General features: G+C 38.5%; 4 protein-coding genes across 4 annotated transcripts; 3 read left to right on the top strand and 1 right to left on the bottom strand.

Annotated features, from left to right (window-relative positions):
- Nucleotides 1–551: 551 nt before the first annotated feature.
- On the top strand, nucleotides 552–6,599 carry snorc (secondary ossification center associated regulator of chondrocyte maturation). Its single transcript, XM_011486863.3, has 3 exons — nucleotides 552–813; nucleotides 4,814–4,957; nucleotides 5,060–6,599. Exons 1-3 carry the CDS (start codon nucleotides 741–743, stop codon nucleotides 5,167–5,169), a joined length of 327 nt encoding a protein of 108 aa, XP_011485165.1. The 5' UTR covers nucleotides 552–740; the 3' UTR covers nucleotides 5,170–6,599.
- A 1,838-nt stretch (nucleotides 6,600–8,437) lies between these two features.
- On the top strand, nucleotides 8,438–11,575 carry LOC101161834 (G-protein coupled receptor 55-like). The gene is made up of 2 exons (XM_020711101.2): nucleotides 8,438–9,523; nucleotides 10,050–11,575. Exons 1-2 carry the CDS (start codon nucleotides 8,792–8,794, stop codon nucleotides 10,254–10,256), a joined length of 939 nt encoding a protein of 312 aa, XP_020566760.1. The 5' UTR covers nucleotides 8,438–8,791; the 3' UTR covers nucleotides 10,257–11,575.
- A 94-nt stretch (nucleotides 11,576–11,669) lies between these two features.
- LOC101161582 (integral membrane protein 2C) lies at nucleotides 11,670–15,902 on the bottom strand. The gene is made up of 6 exons (XM_023965366.1): nucleotides 15,713–15,902; nucleotides 13,956–14,111; nucleotides 13,669–13,860; nucleotides 13,462–13,572; nucleotides 13,158–13,308; nucleotides 11,670–12,633 (listed from the first exon to the last, which is right to left on the bottom strand). The coding sequence occupies exons 1-6, from the start codon at nucleotides 15,797–15,799 to the stop codon at nucleotides 12,542–12,544; spliced, it is 789 nt and encodes a 262-aa protein (XP_023821134.1). The 5' UTR covers nucleotides 15,800–15,902; the 3' UTR covers nucleotides 11,670–12,541.
- Nucleotides 15,903–19,413: 3,511 nt separating this feature from the next.
- On the top strand, nucleotides 19,414–22,462 carry LOC100049437 (Her13.1). The gene is given in 4 exon segments (NM_001104811.1): nucleotides 19,414–19,458; nucleotides 19,546–19,641; nucleotides 19,712–19,793; nucleotides 22,056–22,462. Coding segments are annotated over 4 exon segments (630 nt in total).
- The last annotated feature ends 2,341 nt before the right edge of the window (nucleotides 22,463–24,803 follow it).

Here is a 24,803-nt window from a genome sequence, read left to right as displayed (position 1 = left end):
ATACTGAACTCACTATGCTCAAGGATGACGGATGAGCCCATAAGCTGTTCTATCAGCCAGACCATTGAAACTGAGCTGTGGGTGATTTTCTAGCATGGAAATGACATTAAACACATGGCTGACACAGTTAAGGAGGCTCAAGAAGTGTGGTAAGGCCCAAGTGCCAGAAGGGGCTACCCAACCTTGGACTTCAAGATCTACCTGGATGGTTCTTGAGATCCACCACACGGCCTGTTTTCCAGCCCTCCTTGTGCTTGTTCCTGCTGCTAACCTGGATCAGGTGTGTTCGGTCGATCAGAAGGTTGAAACATATGAATCAGTTCATCTGCAGCGAGGAGGGAGAGAAAAGCTGGTTGATTTCGAGTAACCAGGGTTGGACACTCCTGTGTTAGAACATGTCTCCTCCCCGAAGACCTGCAGGAAGTGACTAGAGAGGAAGGTCTGGGAATCTTTGCTAAAGCTGTGACTCAGTCGGATTGATGGATTAAGAAAAACATCGATTTGTCTTTCTTTTTATGGATTGATCCCTTCTTTTTTAAGTGCTAAAGCCAAAGTGTCAACAGGAAGTCAATAAAGTTTACGGATGATGCCCGGCTCAGGCCTAGTCCCACCCCTCCCCTCACCCCCTGGGCTGCCTACCTTTCTCCCTCCTTGACTCCCTTGTGCTCCTCTTTTGCTCCCCTCTCAGGGTCAGCCAGTCGTAAGAAATCGCAGCTTGAAGAGTTTTGGAGACAGCCGCTATGGTTCACAGCAGTACCTGCAGAGTTGTCCTGTTGCTACTTTTCAGCCTCTTTGTGGTCTCTGTGCACTCAGGTAAAACCTTTTTGGGAGCAGTATTTGATGTTTTGCTTTGACTTATGTGATTGGAGCAGATCTTTTCCTGCAACTAACTGTAAATTAAAAGGCTTTTTTTTTCAGACCAATCTAATTTTTCACTTGATTTTCTCTTGGTATGAAATTGTTTTAGAAAAAAAAACTTTGATTGTAATCTAGATGTTTTAGAAACTAAGTCAAAAGTGTGTGAATTGTCTGTCTTTTCCAATCATTCACAGAAAATCAATTATGAGAGCTGTTGGTTTTAGTTCTGAAAGCTTCCCTTTGACTGTTCTCATGATGCTTCACTTTTGAACAGTATGCTAACTTTTACGCTCCAGCAGATCTCTGTTTGGTATTTCAGATGACATTTTTTGTTTCATTCGTTGGTTTTTTTTAGTTTCAGAGCTGCTCAAGAGCAATCAGATATTCCGACTTCCCTTTAGATGAGCTGGACAAAATCTTTGTAGAGCAGCTCTAAGACTCTATGGTCAGAAATCAGGTTGATGGGGATGGTGGTGCCAAAAGACTTCAATATAAAACACCTAATCTGGAAAATGAACATCCTTAAAGTCGAATCAGTTTTCCTCCACATGAAACTGAAATATTAGATCCACACAAGTGGCGTGACTGTCACACTCAGCATGTGACAGTTCTGATTTTCACCACAAAGATCAAAACAGTGTGACTCACAGCCTCATCTGTTGGCTCGGCACACGGAAACTGACTTAGATGACTCACTCCCACGCTTTCCCCGATCCTGTTTGCCAATCAAAGAAAATGTTCAAATTCTGCAGGTTGATGAAGGGAAGGCTAAAGGAGGGACACTCATGTGTCATGAATGCCATGTTTGGCTACTTCACTCCCAGCTCTTCTTGGTTATTTTTCACATACACTCGCCTGAGAGCTTTCTCGTCTGTCTGAAAGGTGTGAAGTTCAGACTAAGAAGGCCCTGAAGTAACAACAAATGGCCTGTTGTGTTTTTTGAGAGTCTGAACTCACCCCGCCACGCAGTCTGCCAAACAGACAGAAGACCTGCTGGGTGAAAAGAAAAGTTACATAGTCAGGAGAGGGTTACAGTTTAAAAAAAAAAAAAAAATCAGAGAGCATTCTTTTTATTCCTGATGTGCCAATGGTGTGTGAATGACAATTTTCATACCCTATTGTGGCAGCATTTTCTTTTTTTTATGTTCCTTATTTAACCAACATCTGCCATTGAGGTACGAATTTTTGACTTATTTCTACAGGTCTTGTTATTACAGTGTATGAAAGCCTAAAGAAGTTCAGGCACTTTATCTATATGGCGGGTTTATTGCATTAATTGAAGAAGATTGAAAATTAAACAAAACTTAGATTTGAATTAATTAAAATGTAAAAGAAAAAACATATTTTACTTGAATATTAAGCAATTTTTAGATAAAAACACAATACAGCGCATATATGGTAAAGTTCTATAATTGATGCATTGCATATAAAACAGCGCAATAATCACACATGGTTCATGTTACACGTTTTTCTGTTTTTTTCATACTTCTTCCATGGTTTTAACATACTTTATTCATGATAAATCAATGAAAAATGTCAAATAAAGACCATTACTTTTCTCACCTTTTCCACATATATTCATGTATTACCAACTTACATCCATGCTATATGTGCACAACGGCTGTGTGACATGGCCTTTAATATAGGTTTAACAGGCAGCAAGTACAATGACTTGCTTCGTATAAATTACAAGTAAAAAAAAAAGAATAAATCTTAGAAATATGTTCTTAAAACTAGGGATTTTATCTTTAATGTTACCTGTGAAGACATTGTCCATTAAGTGTAAATGAACTAAATCAGTATTTGGGCTAAATAGACTTGGTAAGGTGAATAGTTTTTCAATGACACTGCACATTTAACATGATGTTTGCTGGATCCAGTTTGGTAATTACTGTCCTGAGCAAAGCTGTAAACAAACACCAACAGAAAAATATATTTGCTTTTATTTTGCTCCTTCACATGAAATCCAGAGGAGCGCAGCCATTTGCACGCAGGGACTATTAAACAAACAAGTTTGTTTGACATTCAGTGCCGAGCTGGTGCCTGCTTTGGGCCTGGCTGGCCGTTACTGGCTGCAGCCTGCTGCCCTCCGTGACCGCACAAGCTGCCTTTTGTGCCTCCAGCTGAAGGCCTCATTGAAGAAGGAGCCTCAGACTCGACCATCTACAGGACAGGAAGCTGCACACGACCTTGAGTCAACAAAGCAGCATCAAAATACTCACATCAGTTGTGCGTTATTAGCACCTCTAATACTTTGAATTTCTCTGATTTGCCACGGAGAGATCAGTGATGGGTTCCTTTCGTAGTGAAACGATGAGACTTCACTGAGAAAGACTAAATATGCTAAAGCAAACATGTTTTGATTGTGGTTGTGCAGGTATGCAAGTAAGTGAATCACTCAGTGTTTGAATAGCTGGGTTTGGGCATCAAGAAGGTGCCGTTTTAATGAGAGGTTGCGATCAGAAATCTCATTGCTATTATGTCAGTGCAGAAGGATGACACCCAGGAATTCAGGCAACAGAGGCCTGACAGGGTTCATGGTGACAGGAGAAGGATTTAAATGAAGGGTTTACATATTTTTAAGCTGCTTTCAACATTTCTCTGGAAGGTTGATGGTTTGATTTGCTCCTAAAGGGATGTAGAAATAAACAAAAAAGACTACTTGAACAACAATTCAATACATATCCTAATTTAAGGTTGACAATACGATTCATAATCGATGGTGGTTCATTTTGAAGGATCTGATTCACTGACCTAAAATCCATCCATGACCTCTTTAGCCAGTGTGACTCCGAGATAAACGCATGGGTACCTTGCAGAGAAAGTTTCTTCTTGCAAGATAAGAAAGTGTAAATTAAATATGTGTACAAACGAACAAGTAATCAAGGATTGATGGCAAATCGATTCACATTTTAACTTCATAAAGTTCAGCCCACTGTTGTTTTTCCACATCAAAATAATCAAAAGGGAACATTAGTAGAGCATTTCTACTGTGTGGTCACATGTCTTAGCTAAATTCAAAGTGTCTTCACACATTGGACTGGAAGGATGGTTTGATCAGTTTTTGTTGCCATCACATGTGTGTTGTCTGCTGTGATGAACTTAGTCGTTTTGTACGTTATAGTAAAATAAACCTACCCTGTCTCAATCCAAATGGTATTTCCAATATCAACACAATCAATTTATTTCACTTTGAAATAATTTTATAATGCCATAGGTTGATTGGATGAAGATCCTGCCTCAGACAGATTGATCTGGTTGGATCGTAAGAATATAAATGAATTCATCAATTAAGTCAATTAATCGTTACACCCCTGCTACCAACAGTTGGGAAACATAATGAGGGGCCTGCCCATGAAGAGCTCTAAATATCAAAACTAAACAGTCAACTCTAAAATTGACAGGTTAACAATGTAAAGAAGATGATATGAAATGTGAGCCCTTTTACTGTTTCCTGTTAAAAGCCTTGCAGCAGCATTTTAACTAGAGTAACAGTTAGCTGCGGATTGATTAAAACTGCAGTAATTTAAATGAGATGAGATAAAAGCATGGATTACAATCCATAAGTCATCTTTTTTTTTTACCATTTTCCTTAGTTTAGAAATGTGATAAATACTTTGTTTTCGACCAGCTAGCTTGAATGATTTACCAAGGACATCGATTGGTCAAATACTACACCAGGTTTCTGAAGATGGGCTTGCATGAGGAGACCAGAGTGCCTAAGTGGTGTTTATAAAGGGATACTTTGTGTTCAGGGCCAACACGTTTTCATTTAATTTAGTTAAAGGTCATATAGTGTGAGCCAGTGTCTAATACAGTGGCCCTTATCTATGAGATTTCCATCAATATGTTAGAAATGTAATACGATTTTAGTTTACTACATAAAAAGGTTCTTACATTTATCAAATAATGATATTTTGTATGATAATTTTGTGAAATGTAATTATTTTCATAGAGACAGACTCTGCCTTAACAATTCTGGACCACCAGGAGACCTGGTCTGGAGAGCCCCCCGGTGATACCACATCCCCAGTCTCTGTGGTGACGTTCACCTTCAGCTATCCGGAGATCTTCACATCCTCTCAGCCCTTTGATGAAGGTGAAACTGGGTCGTCCCTGATTGATTCATACAGTCAGACAACATTTTGATTGGTTGATTGAATTGCTTGATGTCCAAATATTTATTTGTGTGTTTGCACAGCTTTCCTGGGACCGGGGGCCATCACAGCCATAGTTATAGCTGTCTTCCTGGGGGTGTCAGTCCTCCTCACCCTCATGGTCATCACACTGAGGAAGTTCATGGCCTCCTAGAGCGGCTCTGTCTGTGTGTGTGAATGTTTGCACGACTCTTTGTTTGTCGTTGTGTGCCTCGGCTCTAAATTAGCTAATTTTTTCCATTTGTTTTGCTTAAGATGCTAAAAAAAAAATCCGGCAGGTCATTTGACTGACAATAAAACACTGAATGATTCAATTGTTGCTTCACATGAAGGATTCTTAAAGACTGGCTGGTTTTTCCAGTACGCCTCATCTTTACTTTTCTCAAATGTTGATTTCTAATATTCAGTTTTCCTTTTTAAAACTTTTACTTCACCAAAATTTTTTTATACACAATGTGTTTTTTCTGTTATTTGTTTTTCTCTGTTTCTAAGACTATTTTAAAGCTGTGTGGAGGACATTATTACTCCCACAGTTTCACGTGTGTCAACCTCTTATTGGATCTAATATATCTGCACGCATGAACATCACATTTGTGGTTATATTACAATCTATCCATTCATTTTAGTATTATTCACACTTAATTCTGCTTAACTGGGACCCTGTCAAAGAGAAAATAAACTTAAATAAAAAATTTTTTTTTTAGAATTTAGATGTTGAAAAAATAAAATAGAAAAGAAATGAGTTTTTTCTATCTGAGCTAGTTTTGTCAAAAAGGAAAACTGATTAAGTTCAAGTGTTGAGATTAACTCAAAATAAATGTAATACAGTAACTTTAAGTACTATATTATGTAACTGTTCAAAGAGTCAAAATCATGAGGATCAAAACCAAAATCCTTTTTTCTGCTTGTACTCTGTCACTTTAATATTTTTTTATTCATTTAATGAACAAAATTAATCTTCCTTTATGTCCCCCCCCCCATTTCTTTATATAAGTCTTTTTTTAAGCATCCTTTTTATGTTATTATAGTTTTTCTGAATCTCAAAGACTCCAGCTCCTCTGCTCTGTTTTTCCTTTCATTCAAAGTAGACCGTTTATAGATTTTTATGGGCTAAACTCATTAAAGCTGAGGTTTGCTCCTCCATCTATAAAAAAGTAAACAACATGAGAAGCATTTTGTAATTCGTTTGTCGCTTTTAGGTGTTGTGTTCTATCTGGAGGGAAATCTAAAGACACTCGCTTCGTAGCTATTCAGGGAATAATAATGTCAGATAAAAGGTGACATAAAAGATACAAGTAAAGAACATAAATTAGCGGAACGTTTCTAATTTCTATTGCAAATATATCCATTTTAAGTGACACAACTTTTTTGGAACATACCTTATGTTTTAATATTCTTTCTTTGTTAGTTTTCTATGGTGACGCATACAAATTTAGAATAAATACACACCAAGCAATTGGAAATGTTTTTGTTTTCAGCCTTTTACGATATTTACAAGCTTAACTTTTCATATTTTCACTGTAGAACTGCTGTAAAAAGTTTTGGTAAATACTACTCAAAAATAAAAAAATGTAAATAAAAAAATCGGGACTTGTGTTTTGATTTGGAAGACTAAGTGACATGATTTGTGAATACCTCATTTCTACCAGCAGGTGGCACTGTGCTGACTTTTCTCCTCGCACAGAAAAATATCTTTCTAATTAAAATCAACATTTACAATCAAATCGTAAAGCTCTCCAGATTTAATTCAAGAGATTTTTTTTATTGTGTTCGAACCACATAAACATCAAAGAGAGACGACACTTTGGCAGATGCAGAATATTCTCACACTTCGAAAAAAAATCAGAGTCATCTCAGTAATTGAAACCAGAAAACTGACAAACATAATCACAGTACAAATCAGCTTCTGTCGCTTTCAAACACTCTGACTAGTGATTCATTTTCATATGGGACTGTTGCTGACACTAACAACATCACTGTGCTGACTGGTGTGGGGATTTCACGCAGGCCCCGCTAAAAACAAAACAAAAAATGAAAAACCAGTGTCTTGGCTTAAATAAAAAAACAATAATTGTGTAAATTCAGGCTTTTTTAAGCAACAACAATATTAACAAAAATTAGAGATAAGCTCGTGTTTAGAGTCAAGCCAAAGACTAGAGACTCAAAGAGGCATTGTCAGAGAGAACAGTTTCATAACTTAAACGCGGTGACCTCAATGTGTGGCATTTTTAACCTGCTCATAGGCAGAAGTAAACAACACTGTTTAGTATGTTGTGAAAGAACATACAACTTTTAAATCAATCCAACAGTCGCATGTTCTTGTTAGACAAAGTTGTAGCTTTCTTGAGAGCAAGAGAGGGAACTCTATCTGTTCACTTTTAGGCACTGTAGACCCTTTAGAAGTAATCAATGATCAATGAATTCCGTTTGGTTCTCGCATTATTCTGACTTTTCATTATTCACACTTTTGTTTGACAATCAGGATCTCCTGGATTTACATAAAGAGGAAATGCGATCACTATTGGGCCCAAACATCCCCGCTTTGTTTGTCGGCGTCACTCAGACATGCCAGCCGTTTCACAGACGCAGTGTTGGGGCTTTTTCTATCTGCAATGCATCAAATTTATTTTTTTTCTTGTGAAACAAAAACCACAGTCAGCAACAGTCATGAGAAACCCGTGCCGTTAGTCACCAGTGACATTTCCTCTATATCAATTCCAACAATCTCTACCCTTATCATTAAAACATTGTCGCACGGGGGTGGAGCTTTGCATTTATAAAGTGGTCAGCCAAAAAAAAAAAAAAAAACATAATACAATTATGACAAAACACCTAAAGCATATGAAAAGAAATGAAATTAACCAAAAAAATGTCAATTTTTTAATCATTTTTCTGAGACCAGTCAAGCATCTTGATGCATCAGACACTAGAAAAAAAACAGCAAACATATACATCATGTGTGGCATGACTCAGGAAGTGGTGATGAAACAACAAAGATAGAAAAGCAGAAGCGTGTCTGGCACAGTTAAGTGAAACAGACACACACATTGAAAATTTCTCCTAAACCATGCAGTCAAGGTAAGAGCACGACAACACTGAACATTTTCCACTGTGCAAGACAGCTAAGAACCAACCAGCGCAGCCGGCTTTTTCTGTCTAGCAACAGTTATTTTGTTGGATGTCAAATTTAAGAAATTATTGCGCATAGGCTGAGGTGCAGGAGATTTCAGTGTCACATTTGTGAGCATTAAGTTTTTAAAGTCGTCATTTCTCGAAATTTTTGACATTTTCTTTCCCTCAATAGCTGTAAGTTTGTCTTTTAAAAAATTGCTTGAAAGTTTAAAATTGAGTTTCAAAAGGCTTACGTTCTGTGAAATATGTACCTGATGAAAACACTTGACTCTGCTGCAGATGCAGATGCCAGATTGAGTGATTTCCTTTTGGACAAAAGCCTCAAGAAAGTTGCTGCAACTTACGTCTCATTGTCTTTGTTTTAAAGCTTTCTTATTTTTTTTTTTTTAAGCTTTCTTTGCCCAAACTAACATGGGACTTGTAGTAATGTACTGAAGAGTTCTCATGGTGTTTTGGGCCTTTTCAAAGACGATAAACTCACTTGTGTACCCACGCACCTGAGAGGTTTCAAATGTCTCAGTAGTGTGGTTTAAAATGCAACTGTCTGCATGTGGGAACAAAAGATATTAAAACAAGCGGCATGTGTTTTACAATAACAGGCTTTGAATTTTCTCAGAGAAATCTTTTTTCTCTCCTGCAGCACCATGAACACCAGTTGTTCCTTTGTTGAGGTGGACAACACGATGAAATACGTGGAGTTGATCATCTACATTCCCATCTTCCTCTTTGGGACTGTTCTGAACGTTTTTGCCCTGGTGGTGTTTTGCGTGCGGCTGAAGAAGTGGACCGAGTCGACCATCTACATGACAAACTTGGCTCTGATGGATCTGATTCTCCTCCTCCAACTTCCCTTCAAAATGCATGCTACAAATTATTCGTGGCCCACTGAACTCCTACAGTTCTGCACCATCCTGGAAAACCTTTATTTTGTCGGGATATACGGCAGCATCTACACCGTCATGTGCATAGCAGGCGATAGATGGATAGCAATCTGTCACCCCTTCAAAGCCAAACAGCTGCGCTCCCCCAAAGCAGCTCTGATCATGTGCATAGGCGTCTGGGTCGTGGTGTTCTCAGCAACCTTTCCAATCATCCACAGCTTCAAAGGGGGCAATGAAACTGGGAATGTCCACTGCTTCCACAGGTTTTCAAAGAACAGGTGGAATCCCTCTGTGATCAGCTGCCTGCAGGTGTTTGGGTTTCTTGGGCCTGCGCTGGTGATAATTTACTGTTCAGTTCGAACAATCTGTGCACTGCACCAATCCGGCAAAAATAGCTCCAAGTGCCGGGCCTGTGTGAAGATCATCTACAGCAGCCTGAGCGCCTTTTTAGTGCCGTTCACCCCAAGTCACCTGGCCATTTTCCTGCAGTTTCTGGTGAGACTTTTGTCAGTTTCGTTTCACACAAAACCAGGAAAGAATCAAGATCTTAAGACGGCTGTAACTTTTTCAGATCCTGTGTTTTAAGAATTTTACAAAATACTTTTATTCTTGGTTGAATAATTACTATTTTATAAGTATGTTTTTGTTTAAACAATCACAGAGAGGATTTTTACCGTTGGTGGTGGGTGGTTCTGATTTTCCAGCTGCACTTTTTTTTTAAGTAAATAAGGGGGTTGAAGTATGAGAAATATTCTTTCACTTCAGTTCTTCTTTGATCTTGACAGATCAAAATTCAAAGCAGATCCGCCACAACAGGTGTACGAAATGGTCTGTTTCAAAAGAGCCGAGATGAGCACGATGGAGCAAATCTGAACCTTTGGATCTGGATTTATTTTTTGATCGTATAATTTAATTTAACTTTAGAGATGAATGGATGCACATCAAATTTTTAAGTTTTAACTTGAAAATTCAAAACAAACAAACTGACAAACTGAAATGAAACTCTCAATTCTGCATGCAGGTGCACCGAGGGGAGATTACAGACTGCAGCTCCATGACAAAAATCAACCTCTTCATACAGGTGACCATGTGTCTGTCCAACATCACCTGCTGTCTGGACGCTCTGTGTTACTACTTTGCTGCTCAAGAGGCGAGAAGCGCCAGACAGTCCATCAAGATTTCATTAACCAGAGAAAGGAAACACACCTTCAGTACATCTGAAGTCTGAACTCTACACGCCTCATGGTGGGACCACCTTCCTATTGTACACTCTTTAACTTGTGTATATCTTTGATTTTTCATGGCCGTGAGTTTTAAAAACGAACAGGCAGTTGATGAGGAAGTGTTGCATGCACTGACAGAATGGTAGAGCTGCAGCAGTTTGGTTTAAAGAACCTGCTGAGGTGAACTTAACGCTACATATTTCGACCCAGCAGCAGGAAGCAATAGTGCCACACTGATATGCTAAGGGACGACTGCAGAAAAGAAAAGCTTTGACCGGAAAGCCACAGTGTGATGTTTGTTTTTAAGAGAAAAGTTCAAGCTGGAGGCGCTTTCAGTTCTCTTACAAAAATTCAGAGAACTCAGTTAAATTGAATTTGAAATCCATGAACTCTGGTTGCAAATAATTTAAAACACCAGTTAATTTAATTCCTTGTACCCAAATTCAAAAGACAATGTATTTTTTTATTTTGTCTAAAGGTTTATTAATAATGAAAAACCTTCAGCCATAAATTATCTTCAGTTCCTTGAGTTTTCTTGGAACGAGGTGAATAATGCTTTAAAAACCCCAACAAATGTAATTTCTATCCATTAGTTCAGGGTTTATTTTTGTCACCAGCGGTTTTTAAATAGGATAAACTTTCTAGCTGGTCTAACATGTTTGGAGCATGTCGGCTTTTAAAGAAATACAGTAAAATTGATTCATTTTATAGACGTAAATTATTTTGAATCATTTGTATTCAAAACTTTAATGCAAAAGTAATTTATTTTTTATATTTCCTGTAAATTTTACTCCGTCACAGATTACCATCCTTCCCGTTTCAAAGTGTGCGGGTTTAATGATTCATAACATCAGCTGTCTGTTCTTAGTGTCAATTCTGCTGTTTATTTGTATATTTTCTGTTTTCTGTCGTTTTAAACTTCCTGATGTACTTTTAAAATTCCAAATGTGCAATTTTTGACACAATGAGGACAGCTGTAAACAGCAGTCACTCTAGTGTGTTGACGGTTTCAAACCTAAATGTAAATGCATTCACTGTGTACTTAAGCTGAAATGTGTAGATACTGTGAAGTTTTTGTCAAGATTTGTTTCCCAGACATTTTAGCTTTGACTGGAAACATTTTTAGTTTGCATAATTCTCATCTTTGCTGACTTTAAAATTTGTATTTTTGGCATTTCATTTGTTTTCCAGTTTGTATTACCGGTAGTGGAATTTTTTTGAGCAACATAACTGACATCTGAATTGTAAAAAGAAAATCAGAGAAACAAATATGTATAGTAACACTTGTTTTGCAGAACTTTTAAAACCGAGTTAGACAACTTCACTTTGCATTTTCACTCTGTGGCAAGATTTCTTAATTAAGAATTATTAAACCTGTGAAAATTTCCACCAAAAACCAGGAGCTCCAAAACACCAAATAGTTTTAATCATTTATTTTTAAAGCAGTGAGATAAGAGAATAGAACTGTACAGAAAACAGGAACTTTTAAAGACAATGGAACATAAACATTACAAAACAACCCAAATCTATTTCATCATTTGGGAAGATCAATCATTTTAGAATGTGATTGAGTAAGGAGCTAAAGACAACAGGAATATCTTCGTGAAGAAAAGGAAGAGCCTAAGTAAGGTGAAAACCTTTGATACATCATCTACAGTGAGTGATCTAAACTAAAAAAAATTAAAATCGTCACTGAATGCAGACTTTGGTTCCCTCTATCCATCTACAGCACTGCTACTAATTACAGTCAAAAGCCTTGATATCCAAGAAATATGTAAAAGTGACACTGAAACATTCAGAAATGATCTTTCACGAGTGAATTTTTCCATAAAAATCTATGCAACATGATGTTAAAGAAACTAATTTACAGTATATATTGCTCAAGAACAATCAGTTATGTACATAATTCAGTACTAATAGAAACAAAGAAATTAACATATTAACAACATGAGGTATGTCTTGCAATTTGTTGACAAATAAACAAATATGGAGAAACTACTGTGCACATGAGTAGAGTGCGAACAGCTTCATCCAAGCTGCACTGAAGGACTCAAAAATAAAACATGTTTTCTGCTCAAGACCAACTACAGATAAATACGATTTAGACAACTCAAACGACAAATAACATCGACATTGTCCACGAACAATAAAAGAGCATTTCAAGTTGAGACGAGAACTAAAGACAAACATGGTTTGCTCTTAAAGTGCAGTTTTTAAACGCCTAAGGAATTCCAGAGGTATGGTTTCAAGTTGGCTTGGGTGCTGGATGGCTGTGATTCCGCCTCAGATTTTAGAACCTGTCACAGATGACGGTCTCCACCACAAAAGTGTTTTCAAAGTGACGAATCTTGTGGCATCTCTTTGTCTCACGCCTCTCGATACCTGGAAGAGAGAGCTGCCATGAGAAACATCTAAACCAGTCATTTTAGTTGATCTGTACCTTGCCTACAGAGCCTGTACATTTGAGTCAGCAGTAGCCATCCCCACACTCGCAGCCCTATATGAGCCGGGGTGGGGTAGGGGTGCTTGTCGCATCATTTTGGGAGCTGTCGCACCAATCAATGCGAGGGCCAGCAAAGCTTGTACGCATTTGCAGCTCTGCCTCCTCCACAGTGCGTGTGGACACTACAAGTGACTCACGCAGCAGGAAGCTCCCATTGCTGCGCCCACACACAAACACACAATGACAGGAAGTGGTTTCACGTTCTCAAATCTGTATGAGAACGCCTCCATTTGGCATGCAAATTTTGGGAAACACACCCTCTTTTGCCAATTGCAAAAAATGACTCTGCAGATGTCACAGGGCTCATCTTCCAAAAAAAAAAAAAGAAAAACTAAAGTGACCTAGCAACCAATTTTTTCCATAAATTAACATCTCATTTTGCCTGAAGTAGATTAAAACTCACGTTGACGCTGATTCCGGCGTCTAAGGCGATAGGTTTCTTTGCCAAAGCACAGTCTGTGGATGAATGGGCCCAACTGCCTCATGTTCCTCACCCGCCCCGTCACCGTCATCTCCTCCTGGATGATGTACGTCTGAGGAAGGTACGTCCCCCTCTGTGGCAAAGACACAGCCATTAATCACTGAGCAGGAGGAATACAGAGGACAGAACGGACGCGCCATCCTCCCCTTTTTTTTTTTTTGCTGAAAGGCATGAACCTCTCATTTTCAAACAGCGTCTCTAACAGGAAATATGGGCAGCGCCTCACCTTGACATTGATAAGCAGCTCCCACAAGCTTCGAGGCGGCATCACCAAGGTTGTGTTCAGCTCTGTGATGTAGCATTTGTCCAAGGCAATGTCGAAATAAGCAGTGAGGCCCTAAAACCGATAAATTAAAGACACTGGAATAAATCAAAGGGAACACTAACAAGTGAATGACTCAAAAAAATAAATAAAAAGGATGTGAAAACCTACCCTCTGAAAGTCGTGCACAATGTCAGCCGGGTCGCTGCCTCCGAAGTGTGGCACAGGCACACTGATCTGCTCATAATTGTCTTCGATGTAAATGCCGACATTCTCCTCCAGCTCCTGTCGTCCCCTCAGGGGGGCGAAAATGGAGTCCTCGTAGATGACCCGGCAGTGGAATAAGCTGTCCTCTGGGATGTGCTGTGGAGATGCAACACAGGTTAAAGTCCATTCAAGTTCAAAAGTATGCCAAACAGATTTGAATATTTAACATTAAAAACATTTTTTCCTCATACCTGAGGTATAAAGTAGTGACGGTAAGTGTAGACTGAGGCCAGCACCAGTCCCGTCAGGAATACCAGCAGACCGAAGGCGAGACAGCAAAGGCCAATTGGAAAAGGCTTCCTGGAGGGAATCACCTGCCCAGGCTTGACATGAGGAATCACCTTTTCCTGTGAAGATGAAGAGACCAAGGTCAACTTAAGTGTTTGAACCCACTGATTACCTGAAGCAAAGCTGCACCAGCCTCAGCCATCCTGCCCTTTAGGAAGCCTAAATTACAGCTGAGCCAATTCTGCGATGGTAGGGGCAGGTGCTAAAGTGTTTGTCAGGCGAGGAGATCTGGTAGACGTAGGTTGGAGTGGAATAAGACATGCCAGATGCCCACCCACAGTCTCTCAGTCAATCTGCCGCCTCCTCCCTACTACTGTTGCCATGGAGAGCGGAAGTGAGGAGAACACATTGTGCCAGGCTCTGACGAAGATGCCGACACGTGTCCGTCTGGGTCTATTCTCGGAGCCCTACTTCCAAGCTCCATATTTGTAGATATTAAAACTGCACTCGCTGAGTGGGAGCCAGAATGAGGACAACTGCGAGGAGCAGGAGTCCCTCAGCAGAGGTGGGTATATTAATAGATCTGTGCGTACGAGCTGTGACGCCTATTCATATATTGACAGCATCCTTCTGCTGACGTCAAAAACAAATGGTAATTTGTCTTTGCACAAGTGATTGATGTGTCATCAAGTGGTATCGCAGAGAACAGCATGAGAGAAGATTAAAAAAAAAAGAAACATTTGTTCAGCCAACCTCACTGGAAAAAAGCTCCCTTTAACAAGACAGGACATGCATCCTAAATCAGTTAAAAAGGTAAAAAAAAAAATCTCATTTGAGGAATATGTCATTCAATATAGACATTTTTCAAATGGTCAAATGAATTCATCGAACAAGAAATACAAACTGATAATTTGTGAGTGAAATATTTAGTTCTTCCCTTTGAGTGATAAGTAATTGTACTGTATTTTGCAAGTACCCGTTTTGATTTTTGTTTACTGTAAATGCTGTACTGCCATCTTTTCAGATGTCATAATTGTGTGTCAAACATTTATGAGATCTGAAAAGATTACTGTACTGCAATCTTTTCAGATCTTATAAATATTTGACACACAATTATTCGGATTTTTTACAATCTGTATCTTTAAGCGCCCCCTGCAGGAATAAAGAGGTGCAACACCTCTTGACCTAAATTCTGCACCAAACTATCCCCCCCCCCCCCCCCACAATTTATATTAAAAAAATAATAAAAATAAAAATTCCCATACTAAAAATAAAAACAGCGACATTTTTGCTTTATCCGAATTTTTATTTTAACGACTCTCATTGTTTTGATTAGGACCCACTTTGCTAAATGGGATGGGTTCTGAAGTCTTTTTTTTTTATTAGCTGACGTAATGTTAACGCCGAGCTGGATGCAGTGATGGACCGATTCCCCTGCAAGTATTAATGCCTGCACAACACGTGCAAGATTCTAAACAGCAGATTTAAAACCTTGCAAAACAGTGTAATCATTTATATTTTTCTTCATTTACATTCTGAAAATGTGTGATTTTTTTTTTAAGTAGAAATGATTAGATTAATGAAAAACAATTACAATTTAATCCAGAAGTAATTACGTCGTTTCGATTTTTTTTTCCAAGAAATACTGTGCATAACATTCTTAAAATAGAACACAAATGCAACAGAATGAAATAAATACATATAAAGTGTGCAAACTCACGTAAGGTTGTGGTAAAGTGATCTTGTCCGGATCGTTGTCTTTTTCGGGCTTCTGCGCCGACACAGGCTGGAAGGTGATCTTCACCATGTTTATCAGATCAGTGCTTGATTTGCTTTGTCTCCTGTCTGGTTCGGTGCGCTTGTTTCCGCCACCGGACCGGCGAGGCTTTATAGTAGCTGCGCAGGCTCGCCCCCGGGACTCTGTGACGTCAGAAGAGCGTCTTCTCTGACGAACAAACACTGTGTGGGTTTCAGGGAAAAGCCTCCACGCTTCTGTCAACATAAAATCCTTTAAAAAGAAAAAATAAATAATTTACCATGATATTGATAGTTTTTGTCTTTTCTGCGATTTTTAAGTGAAAACTATTGAATACTGAAATATATTAGGACACTTAAGGTACATGTCAAACTCCTTTTGAAGGAATGAGATTGTGTCAAGCTTTTACTTTGAAGTAGAGCTCCCAAATATGGCAGTGCTTTCCGTATTTTATTTAAAGCTGAATATCCTCCTCGGAAACATGTTCCCAACACTATCATCCGGAAATGTTGTGATATTTCAAATTGGCTCAAGTGACAAATTACACGGGTATAAAGTTATCTATCAATACGCCACTGCTACTGAACTGTAAAAAAGAAGATTAATTTTACATTTTGTTTTTTACATATTCACCAGACATCCTTTAATTTTAGTTGTAAGTAGGTCTAATATGCCAGATGTTGCAATGTTTTACATTAAAGTAAGAGCTGTTCTAGTGCTTATATTTTCTAAATTGATCCTTTATTTTGAGCTAACATTCATGCCAAATATCCATGCAAAACAATATTCATGTGTCAACTGACAACATAAGCAAATGATCATAGTCCTATTTGAACAGCTTTGGCCAGCATATGTAGGGAGTCATGACCAAGTCCACATGATTTATGAGGGTGATTCAAATGTAAATACAATGATAAAGTGTGCAGCTTTGTTTTAAATGACTATTCTTCTGAATGAATTGCAGTCCAAATCAGATCTTTGGTGTAGTTTTTTAAGGCTGATGGCTCATAATACACTTAATTTGGTCACAATAATGACCTGGTGTAAGAACTGACTTTTAAAAAGCAGTGCTTGGGTATGTAATATCCAAGAAGAATTACCGAAACCATGATTGGGAAATTAGAATGTAAAGATTTAGCATGAGGAAAATAACAGAAACGTTTAATTTTTTTTTTGTTTTTCTTCTTAAATCAATTTCCTGAGATTAAGCTGCAAACATGCAGAGATCAGATCTGATGCATCTATGCATTTAATCTGTCCACTTTTGGATTTGCTTCAAAATTGTATGACTTCCACAAATGTAACACTCAAACTTTCTTCGGTTTTTATTTAACATTTGGTTTCTCTGGTTACAATTAGCATCCCCCACTGTCAAACAATTGTCCTAAAAAGCAAGAAAATACGCCGCATGCTTCTGGAATGTATTTTATATATTCCATTGTGGGAAAAAAAGACAATTGGCTTTAATGCTGCAAGTATTTACTCCACGTCTTACCCCCCCCCCCCCCCCCCACTCTATTCTATGACAACAATTTACAGGAAAATTTATTTTTTTTCCTCCCCATTCTTTAAGGGAGACTTAATGGTAAAAGATTTAGAAATGAGATGTTATTAAAATCAGTTGCTTTTAATTTAATAACTGGAAGTAATCAGATGATTGTAAAAATCACATCTGACTTGTCTGCGTACACTTTTGAAATCTAATGATCGAGAGACCATGACTGACATGTTTCAGTGCGTTGTCAACTTTCGTTTAAACTTCCCGCAGACTTTTGGTCATATTTTATAAAGATTTGTTGTATCTTTCAGAATTACTTGTACCTTTAGTCACATATTTGTATAATGAAACCTATGTAGAAAAAAGGTCAGATAAGCATACTTTTGATGAACTTCCGTGTAAAACAGAAAATATGGATGGATTTCAGCCATTGCTATTGTCTTTTACCCTTTTTCTTCTCTACCCGTTTTAACTAATCTAAACGAAACTGTACTCGCCATTGTTTCTCATTTAAATTCTGTGTAAAATGTATACATGTAGTTTTCTCTTTTGAAAATGTGTGGACTGTGGACTGTCATTTTAGGGAGGGGTGAACTTTGTGTGTCAGGGTAAATATAATTGTTGTTTGTGGATATTTGTCTGTTAAGTGGTCCTGTAGATTAAAACTCTATGGTATTTTTTTCACCTTTCGTTTTATCATCTGTGCTTGAATGTACATAGAATAAGACCCCCTTGAAAACACAATGTTTCAACTTAATCGTCTTTTAAATCTAGCGGTTTAAATCAGCTAGGTCGATACTTTTTGCAAAGAGGGACAGATTTGGTGAAAAGGTGTGATGGCCAACCTTTCAGCCTGCATTTTTGAACCCTTACAATAACTTTACATTCAAATGAACAATTTATTTATATATATATTTTTACAATGGGATACTTTTCATTTCCTTGGAAGGTAAATATATCTAGATATTAAAATAACATAAATTTCTGATTTGATGACTAGAATTTTCTTTTCTTTTTAATAGATATTAAACCTGCATTTATGTGAAATTTTTCATATTATCCACTATTAGATGGTCATTGTAAACTTCTGAATTTAAATTACGCTAACAGCAAAACAAGAAATTGTTATCTTATAAACAAATAAATCTATTCTTCTCATTTGGCCCTTGAGGCTCTAAAGGGTTAAGTTGTTGCCACAATTTTACCACATGAATTAGCCAAATATAATTAAGTAATGTAGATTTTTTGTTTGATTTTGTTTTTGCTAACTTTCTTTCTTTCTTCCTTTTTTAATGGACAGGCTTTAATAAGCTAAGCTTCTACCTGCTCATTTTCCAACATGTGTCTATACTATTATGGTCAAGGACTGCCAAGACCGTATTGTTTTCGCAACGATGGACAAAAACTCAAAAAGGTTTAAAAAGCCCTCAGAGGAAAGGAATAAGCCCAAGAAGACACGACCAATGTGTAGTAAAACACAACAAACAAAGAAAGACATTGGTCCTAACCTCAGACACTTCTATATTGTATCTGCTTTGTTTCATCATTATCATGGCCTGCAGTGGTCCCTGACTGCAAGGACCATATTGTTTTCACAGTCGGAAAGGTTTCTGCGCCTTTGAGCGAGAATGTGACCACTGCCGCTTACTCAAAAAGTCACCAATATTTGGTGGCACACACCTGGCAAAAATGAATTTTTAGCAAAGTGAACGACCCCCCCTGTGAGAACTATGGGGATAAAAATCGTTGTGTGTGCAAAGGCAGTTTTCACAAAGTCAGATTACTGGGATTACCAGAAAAAAAATGACACATTATATCATAACTTAAAAAATAATTGATCACATTTGTGGTGAACATGAAAACAGACTCTTTACCCACAGATGCTAAAGAAACTTCTGACATTTCCTGGAAATGGCTCTAAAGTTCAAACACACTTTGATTCTTTCAGAGGGAGGAGAATCCAATGACCCCCCCTCCCTCCTATCTTAAACCCCTGATTCACATGCAAATGACCCTCAGTGGTGTGGACGCCCCCCCCCCCCCCCCGACCCCCTCAGACAGCAGCAGCATCAACGGCTCTTCCTCTCCCTGCGTCCCATCTGCGCCTCTGACAGCCTCCAACGGCTCTCCGGATTACCCCGCATCCTCCTGACACGAGGCGAGCAGCATGAGCAGAAGGCCCGGAGCAGACGGAGGTCCGGCCGACAGGAAGGTAAGAGCGGGAGCGGACACGTCTGCAGGCCCGAGCGCGGTGGGGCTGACCCGGTGACCTCGCTCTGCTCCTGTTCCTCTCTGGCAGATCATGATGATGAGGAAACCTCTGGTGGAAAAGAGGCGGCGGGCCCGCATCAACGACAGTTTACACGAACTCAGGCTTCTCGTCGCGGATGCTGACGTAAGATTTCGTCTCCAAACACTTTAGTTATTCAATACGTTTTGTGCCATAAATGTGTTTTTAAATCTAGCTACATGCGAAGATGGAGAACGCGGAGGTGCTGGAGGTGACCGTTAACCGGGTGGAGAGCGTCATGCAGAACCGTGATCAAGGTAAGAGTGACGCGCGTGGGACGTTTTCCAATCATAAAACTAACATTAATCGACTAAAACGTTACCTACCGCAGTATTTTTTAAGAAATATAGTTCGTACTTAAAGTTGGTGGCGTAATAATATTATAATTAAAGCTGTGCTAAGGCCACAGCTCAGCCAATTGGAGTAGAGTTTTAATTAACCTTTAATGAACCCCTTAGAAACACACTCCAATGAAAATGGTGTTTTTAAAATGTTCTTGGAACATTTTTCTCTTGATGGAGGACATACATAGAGAAAATGAAGAATAAAATGGCCTCTTGAATATTTCAGTAGAATGTAAACAAAGGTATGATGGGAAACTGATCAATTTTCTGAAGTTCTGTTGCTTTGCAGAAACGATGTCTTAGAAAACGACACAGGTTTTTTGATTTTGGCTAATAATGGGATAAAAATAATTAAAAGACCACTGGAAACGCTTTGAAATTAGATCAGAAGATGACTGGAATGGGACAAAATCCTAAAAATCTTATATCTGCAATATTGACATTGGATCTGTTTGATTTGATACATTCAGGAAGAAATAAAAATATTGTGAAGACATCTAGATGTGTTAGTCAGATTTTTCAAAGTCACAAAAAGATGCTGAACCCCACTTTGCTCCTGGTTGTAGGTTTTCATGGCCAGCTTATCCTCCATTGCAATTTGTAATCACTCAGGTTGCAAGGTTATCCAAAGGGAACCACTCCAATTGCTGCAAAATGTGGCACAAGATGATGACATGATCTAAGACAGGAATTTTACCCCCGTAGTACAATAGCATGCATATCACGCCATTTATCCTATAATTATTATGAACGACTAGAGCCTGTTTATACTTCATAGTGATTTGTAATCTCTTGGGTCACACTGGTTGCAAGGTCATCGGAAGGGAATTGCCCCAATTTCTATGAAATATGACACAAGATGATGACATCATCTAAGACTGGAATTTTACCCCTATAGTGCAATCACGTGCAAATCGTTCCATTCAATTTTTGCTTATCTCAAGTGATAAGGCTTAAAATAATTACACTGCGGTGGAGCAAACTCAATCCAGAAAATTGTGGTTTCCACGTCCCAGGATTTCAAAAACAAAGCTGCTTTTACTGCACTCAAAATACTAGAGGGGTTAGACATTATTTCATTCTTACGCAGTTCCAAAAAAAACAAAAAACACAACATTTTCACTGCACATGTGGCCTGGGCTTGAACCTCGTCTCTGCTCCTGCTCCTACACCTGGCTGTGGATCCTCTCTCCGGCGCGACTCACGCCGCCGGCCGTCCCCCCAAACTCCGTCTGGATGAAGTTCGTCTGCTGGACTTTAACCCTTGTGCTATCTTGGATGACCCCACCCTTACATTAACGTGTTCTCCCTACCATGACAAAGGTGGATAAAGGTGGAAAGATTTCTTGTAATTCATGGACACCAGTGAAGATCGCAAATCATTGAAGAAAAAAGGTTTAGCGCACTGTCTAGTGGGTCTAGATGACCCAACTCCCAATGTTAAAATGCCTAGGATAGCACAAGGGTTAAATATGTAGTTATAGAGTTTGATAAGTTAATTCTTCTCTATGAGTTCTGGTAAATCTCCTGCCCGTCCTGGGGGAGGATCCCTCCTTCATGTGGGCACCCCTGAGGTTTCTTCGTTTTTTCCAGAATCCGTTTTTTTTAGGAGTTTTTCCTTACTGCGAAGGAGGGTCTAAGGGCATGGATGTCCAGTTTAGTTTAGTCAGTTTGTTAGTTCAATTTAGTGTTTTCCAATTGAATTCTATGTATTCATGATCCTTTTGATTTTATGTTTTACTGTTGTTGTGAATTTGGGCTACCGGTATATAAATTGAATTGAATTAAATATTTACTTTCTAATGCAATAATAACTTCAGCTGTTTTCCATTAAGATATGGAGCAGGTGACAATTCATTTCAAATGGGCCTGTTTAAAAAAAAGCTATAAACTATAGTTATTTGGTATGTTCAAGCTGAGCCACCTTTATTGTGTGAACGAGAGTGCATGGGTAAATGGGACTGTGTGACTGTGAAGTGGTCCTTCAAGGAAGCTAGAAAAGCATGAAATAAGGATACATCATTTACCATTTTACATTAATGCCAGCTATAGGACAATGAATGGCAGTTTTATCTGTTTACATGATCAATTCAATAATCAGATTAATTGAGAAATCAGATGATTTGTGTTTTGGCACACAGTCTCAATGTTGGTGGTCTTGTATGTTTTCCTCAGATGTGGACGCAGTAAACCGAGAGGCATGTGAGCGTTTTGCTGCTGGCTACATCCAGTGCATGCACGACGTGCACACGTTCATGTCCAGTTGTCCGGGGATAGACCAAGAACTGTCTGCGGAGTTGTTGAACCACCTTCTGGAGAGCTTGCCCCTGAATGAGCAGAACTTGGTACCGGACGCTGCATCACACCACCCTGGCCGTAACAGCACTTATGCGCCGCATGACAGGCTGCAGATGGCCGGGGTGTCCCCTTCACCTTTTGCCTCCTCCACTGATGACCTCAGCTCTGATCTGGATGAAACGGACTCGGAGCACAGTCAGCGTTCAAACTCAGAAGAGGGAAGAGAGAGCCACGGAACGCCGCATGGCGTACATTTTTCAAAAGTTCTGTGGAGACCATGGTAGAACAAGTCAAATGATCAGTTTTTGGGAAAGACCTTAGCATGTGACAAAACACATTTTGTCAAGCATTTAGCTAGAAATAAACTATCTAATAAATACATTCACGTAGGGCTTAATGAAAATATGTGGCCCTCCTATAGGGTATAAATGCATTTGTAAATATGTACTTGTGTCAAAGACAATAGCTGTCCCACTAACCTAAGTTATTTTCTTCCTGCAACTTTTATTTATAGATGACTTAGTGAGCCACCTTTCTCCCCTTCAATAAATAACTTTCTAACAAATGGGTTTATTTTAAATTTCATTTGCAGAAAAAAGCAGGCACATTTCACACTCAAGGATCCCACAAACCACCCACCCTCATCTGCTACAATATTAGCTATTACTCTGCAACTGTGGGCCCATTTGTGCACTCTCTCTCGCTCAGCACATCCTAGGCATTTGTGAGGTGTGAAGTGAGTAATCTGCTCACTCCATATATGGCTCTTCTTGAGCTCATAGATGCTTGTTTTTCAAAGATAACTTGGTACCTAAGTTGCCCTGTCATGTTTCGCTTAAGATTTTGCTTTTGAAGAGTGTGCCATGCTCTTGTGCTTTAGTGTATTTGCTGTGATTTTCAAAGACAAGCTGAATTTATAAGCAAAAAGTACTTGATCTAATTTTATGACAATCCAAATGCATGTGAATTGTGTGCATCTCAGGAAGAAGAAGCACAGCATCTTAAGAATAAAAGTCTCTTTTCTGCTTTGGCGCCATCAGCTCCTGCGGCTTTGCTTTACGAATAACAAAAGGCAAAAGTTTGGAAGCCTCTGTGATCTGTTTTGTTCTTGTGATTCATTTCAAAGTGTCAGTTTTAACACAGATCACAGAACAACACTAAGAGTGACAACAAGTGAAAAAGCAAGAGAAAGAGAAAATCAGTGAGGGGGTTTACAGCAGAGCTCTCCGTCATCGGGGAGACTTCCTGTTTGGAAGGCCTGGATAATGTGGGATAGACGTCTCAACATCTAATAGCTGACTCAAGCCAAATTGCCTTGAAACTTTAAGGTCTTATTTACATTTCTTTTTTCCAGGTAATTTGTTCAGATTAAATGAGACTCATAAAAGTGACTTTAAAACTTTGCAAAATACAACAGAATGATCCAAATGCATCCGTTTAGCCCAAAAAGGTTATAATGGCAATAGCACCTGCCATGACAAGTTTTATACTACTGATAAAATAAATATTTTTCAACTAATCTGTGCTATAAATGCAATTTCTGTATGATTTCAATCATTCAATCATTTTTATAATCAAAATGACTGTATTTTTGGTATATTTTTGTTCAGTTGCAGAGTTGGCAGCACAGAGCAAACTGGGTTGAGCAGGTGCCTTTTGCTAACTCTGTGTGCTGCTAGTTTAAGGCTTTATTACAAGGTTATCCATAGATAATATTGTTATATGTCTTCACTTTTTATACAACAGTTAATGTAGTTCACAGATCACTTATTTACAGTATTATTCAGATTTGACAAGACACAAGCTCAGGCAGGCAGTAGCTCTGTCACGACTGAAGAGGGCGCACACGAGCTCATGTTAGTTCTTTGGGAGTTGCTAATAAAGTTCAAAAAGTGTCATATTTTATCATTTATTTATTTTTCAGAAACTTTATTAGGTATTACAAAACATTAAAAAAGGTAGAAGAAAACACTACACATCAACATTATTGTCCAGAGGTTTAAATAAAAGAGTCCTTAAATTTGTTTTGACTGACTGCAAACATGGTGCATGTAATGTCTTCCATAAATTAGGACAACTACCTACTTTTGAAAAACGTACACATCAACATTTTAATTTTTTTTTTTGTATTGGCGCCCACATTATACTAATTTTAACACTTAAACGTTTAGGTATACTGTTTGCTTAATGGGATTTCTTTAAAAACTGTTTTGATTAAGCCTTGTGGTATCCTAGGCACTTTTAACGTTGGGAGTTGGGTCATCTAGACCCCACAAGACAGTGCGATGAACCTTTTTTCTTCAATGATTTGTGATCTTCACTGGTGTCCATGGATTACATGAAATCCTCTTCACCTTTATCCACCTTTGTCATGGTAGGAATAACACGTGAATGTAAGGGTGGGGTCATCTAAGATAGCACAAGGGTTAAAAGTTGCCATACCGGCAAAGTTTAAATCTGGGATGTCTAAGAGGTTCTATGTTGTTCAGGAATAACATGTCTGCTGTGTTTTTTGTAGTACTGTAGAGGTAGTGCTTTCAACTGGTAAAATTGATCTTGAATGCTTTGGTGGGTTGTTTTATTTTTATTTTTGTTTCAGTGATAATTTTGCATAATTTTCATTTG

This window comes from Oryzias latipes, chromosome 17 (genome assembly GCF_002234675.1).
Source record: "Oryzias latipes chromosome 17, ASM223467v1".
NCBI lineage: Eukaryota > Metazoa > Chordata > Actinopteri > Beloniformes > Adrianichthyidae > Oryzias > Oryzias latipes.
This window is presented reverse-complemented; position numbering and strand designations above follow the sequence as displayed.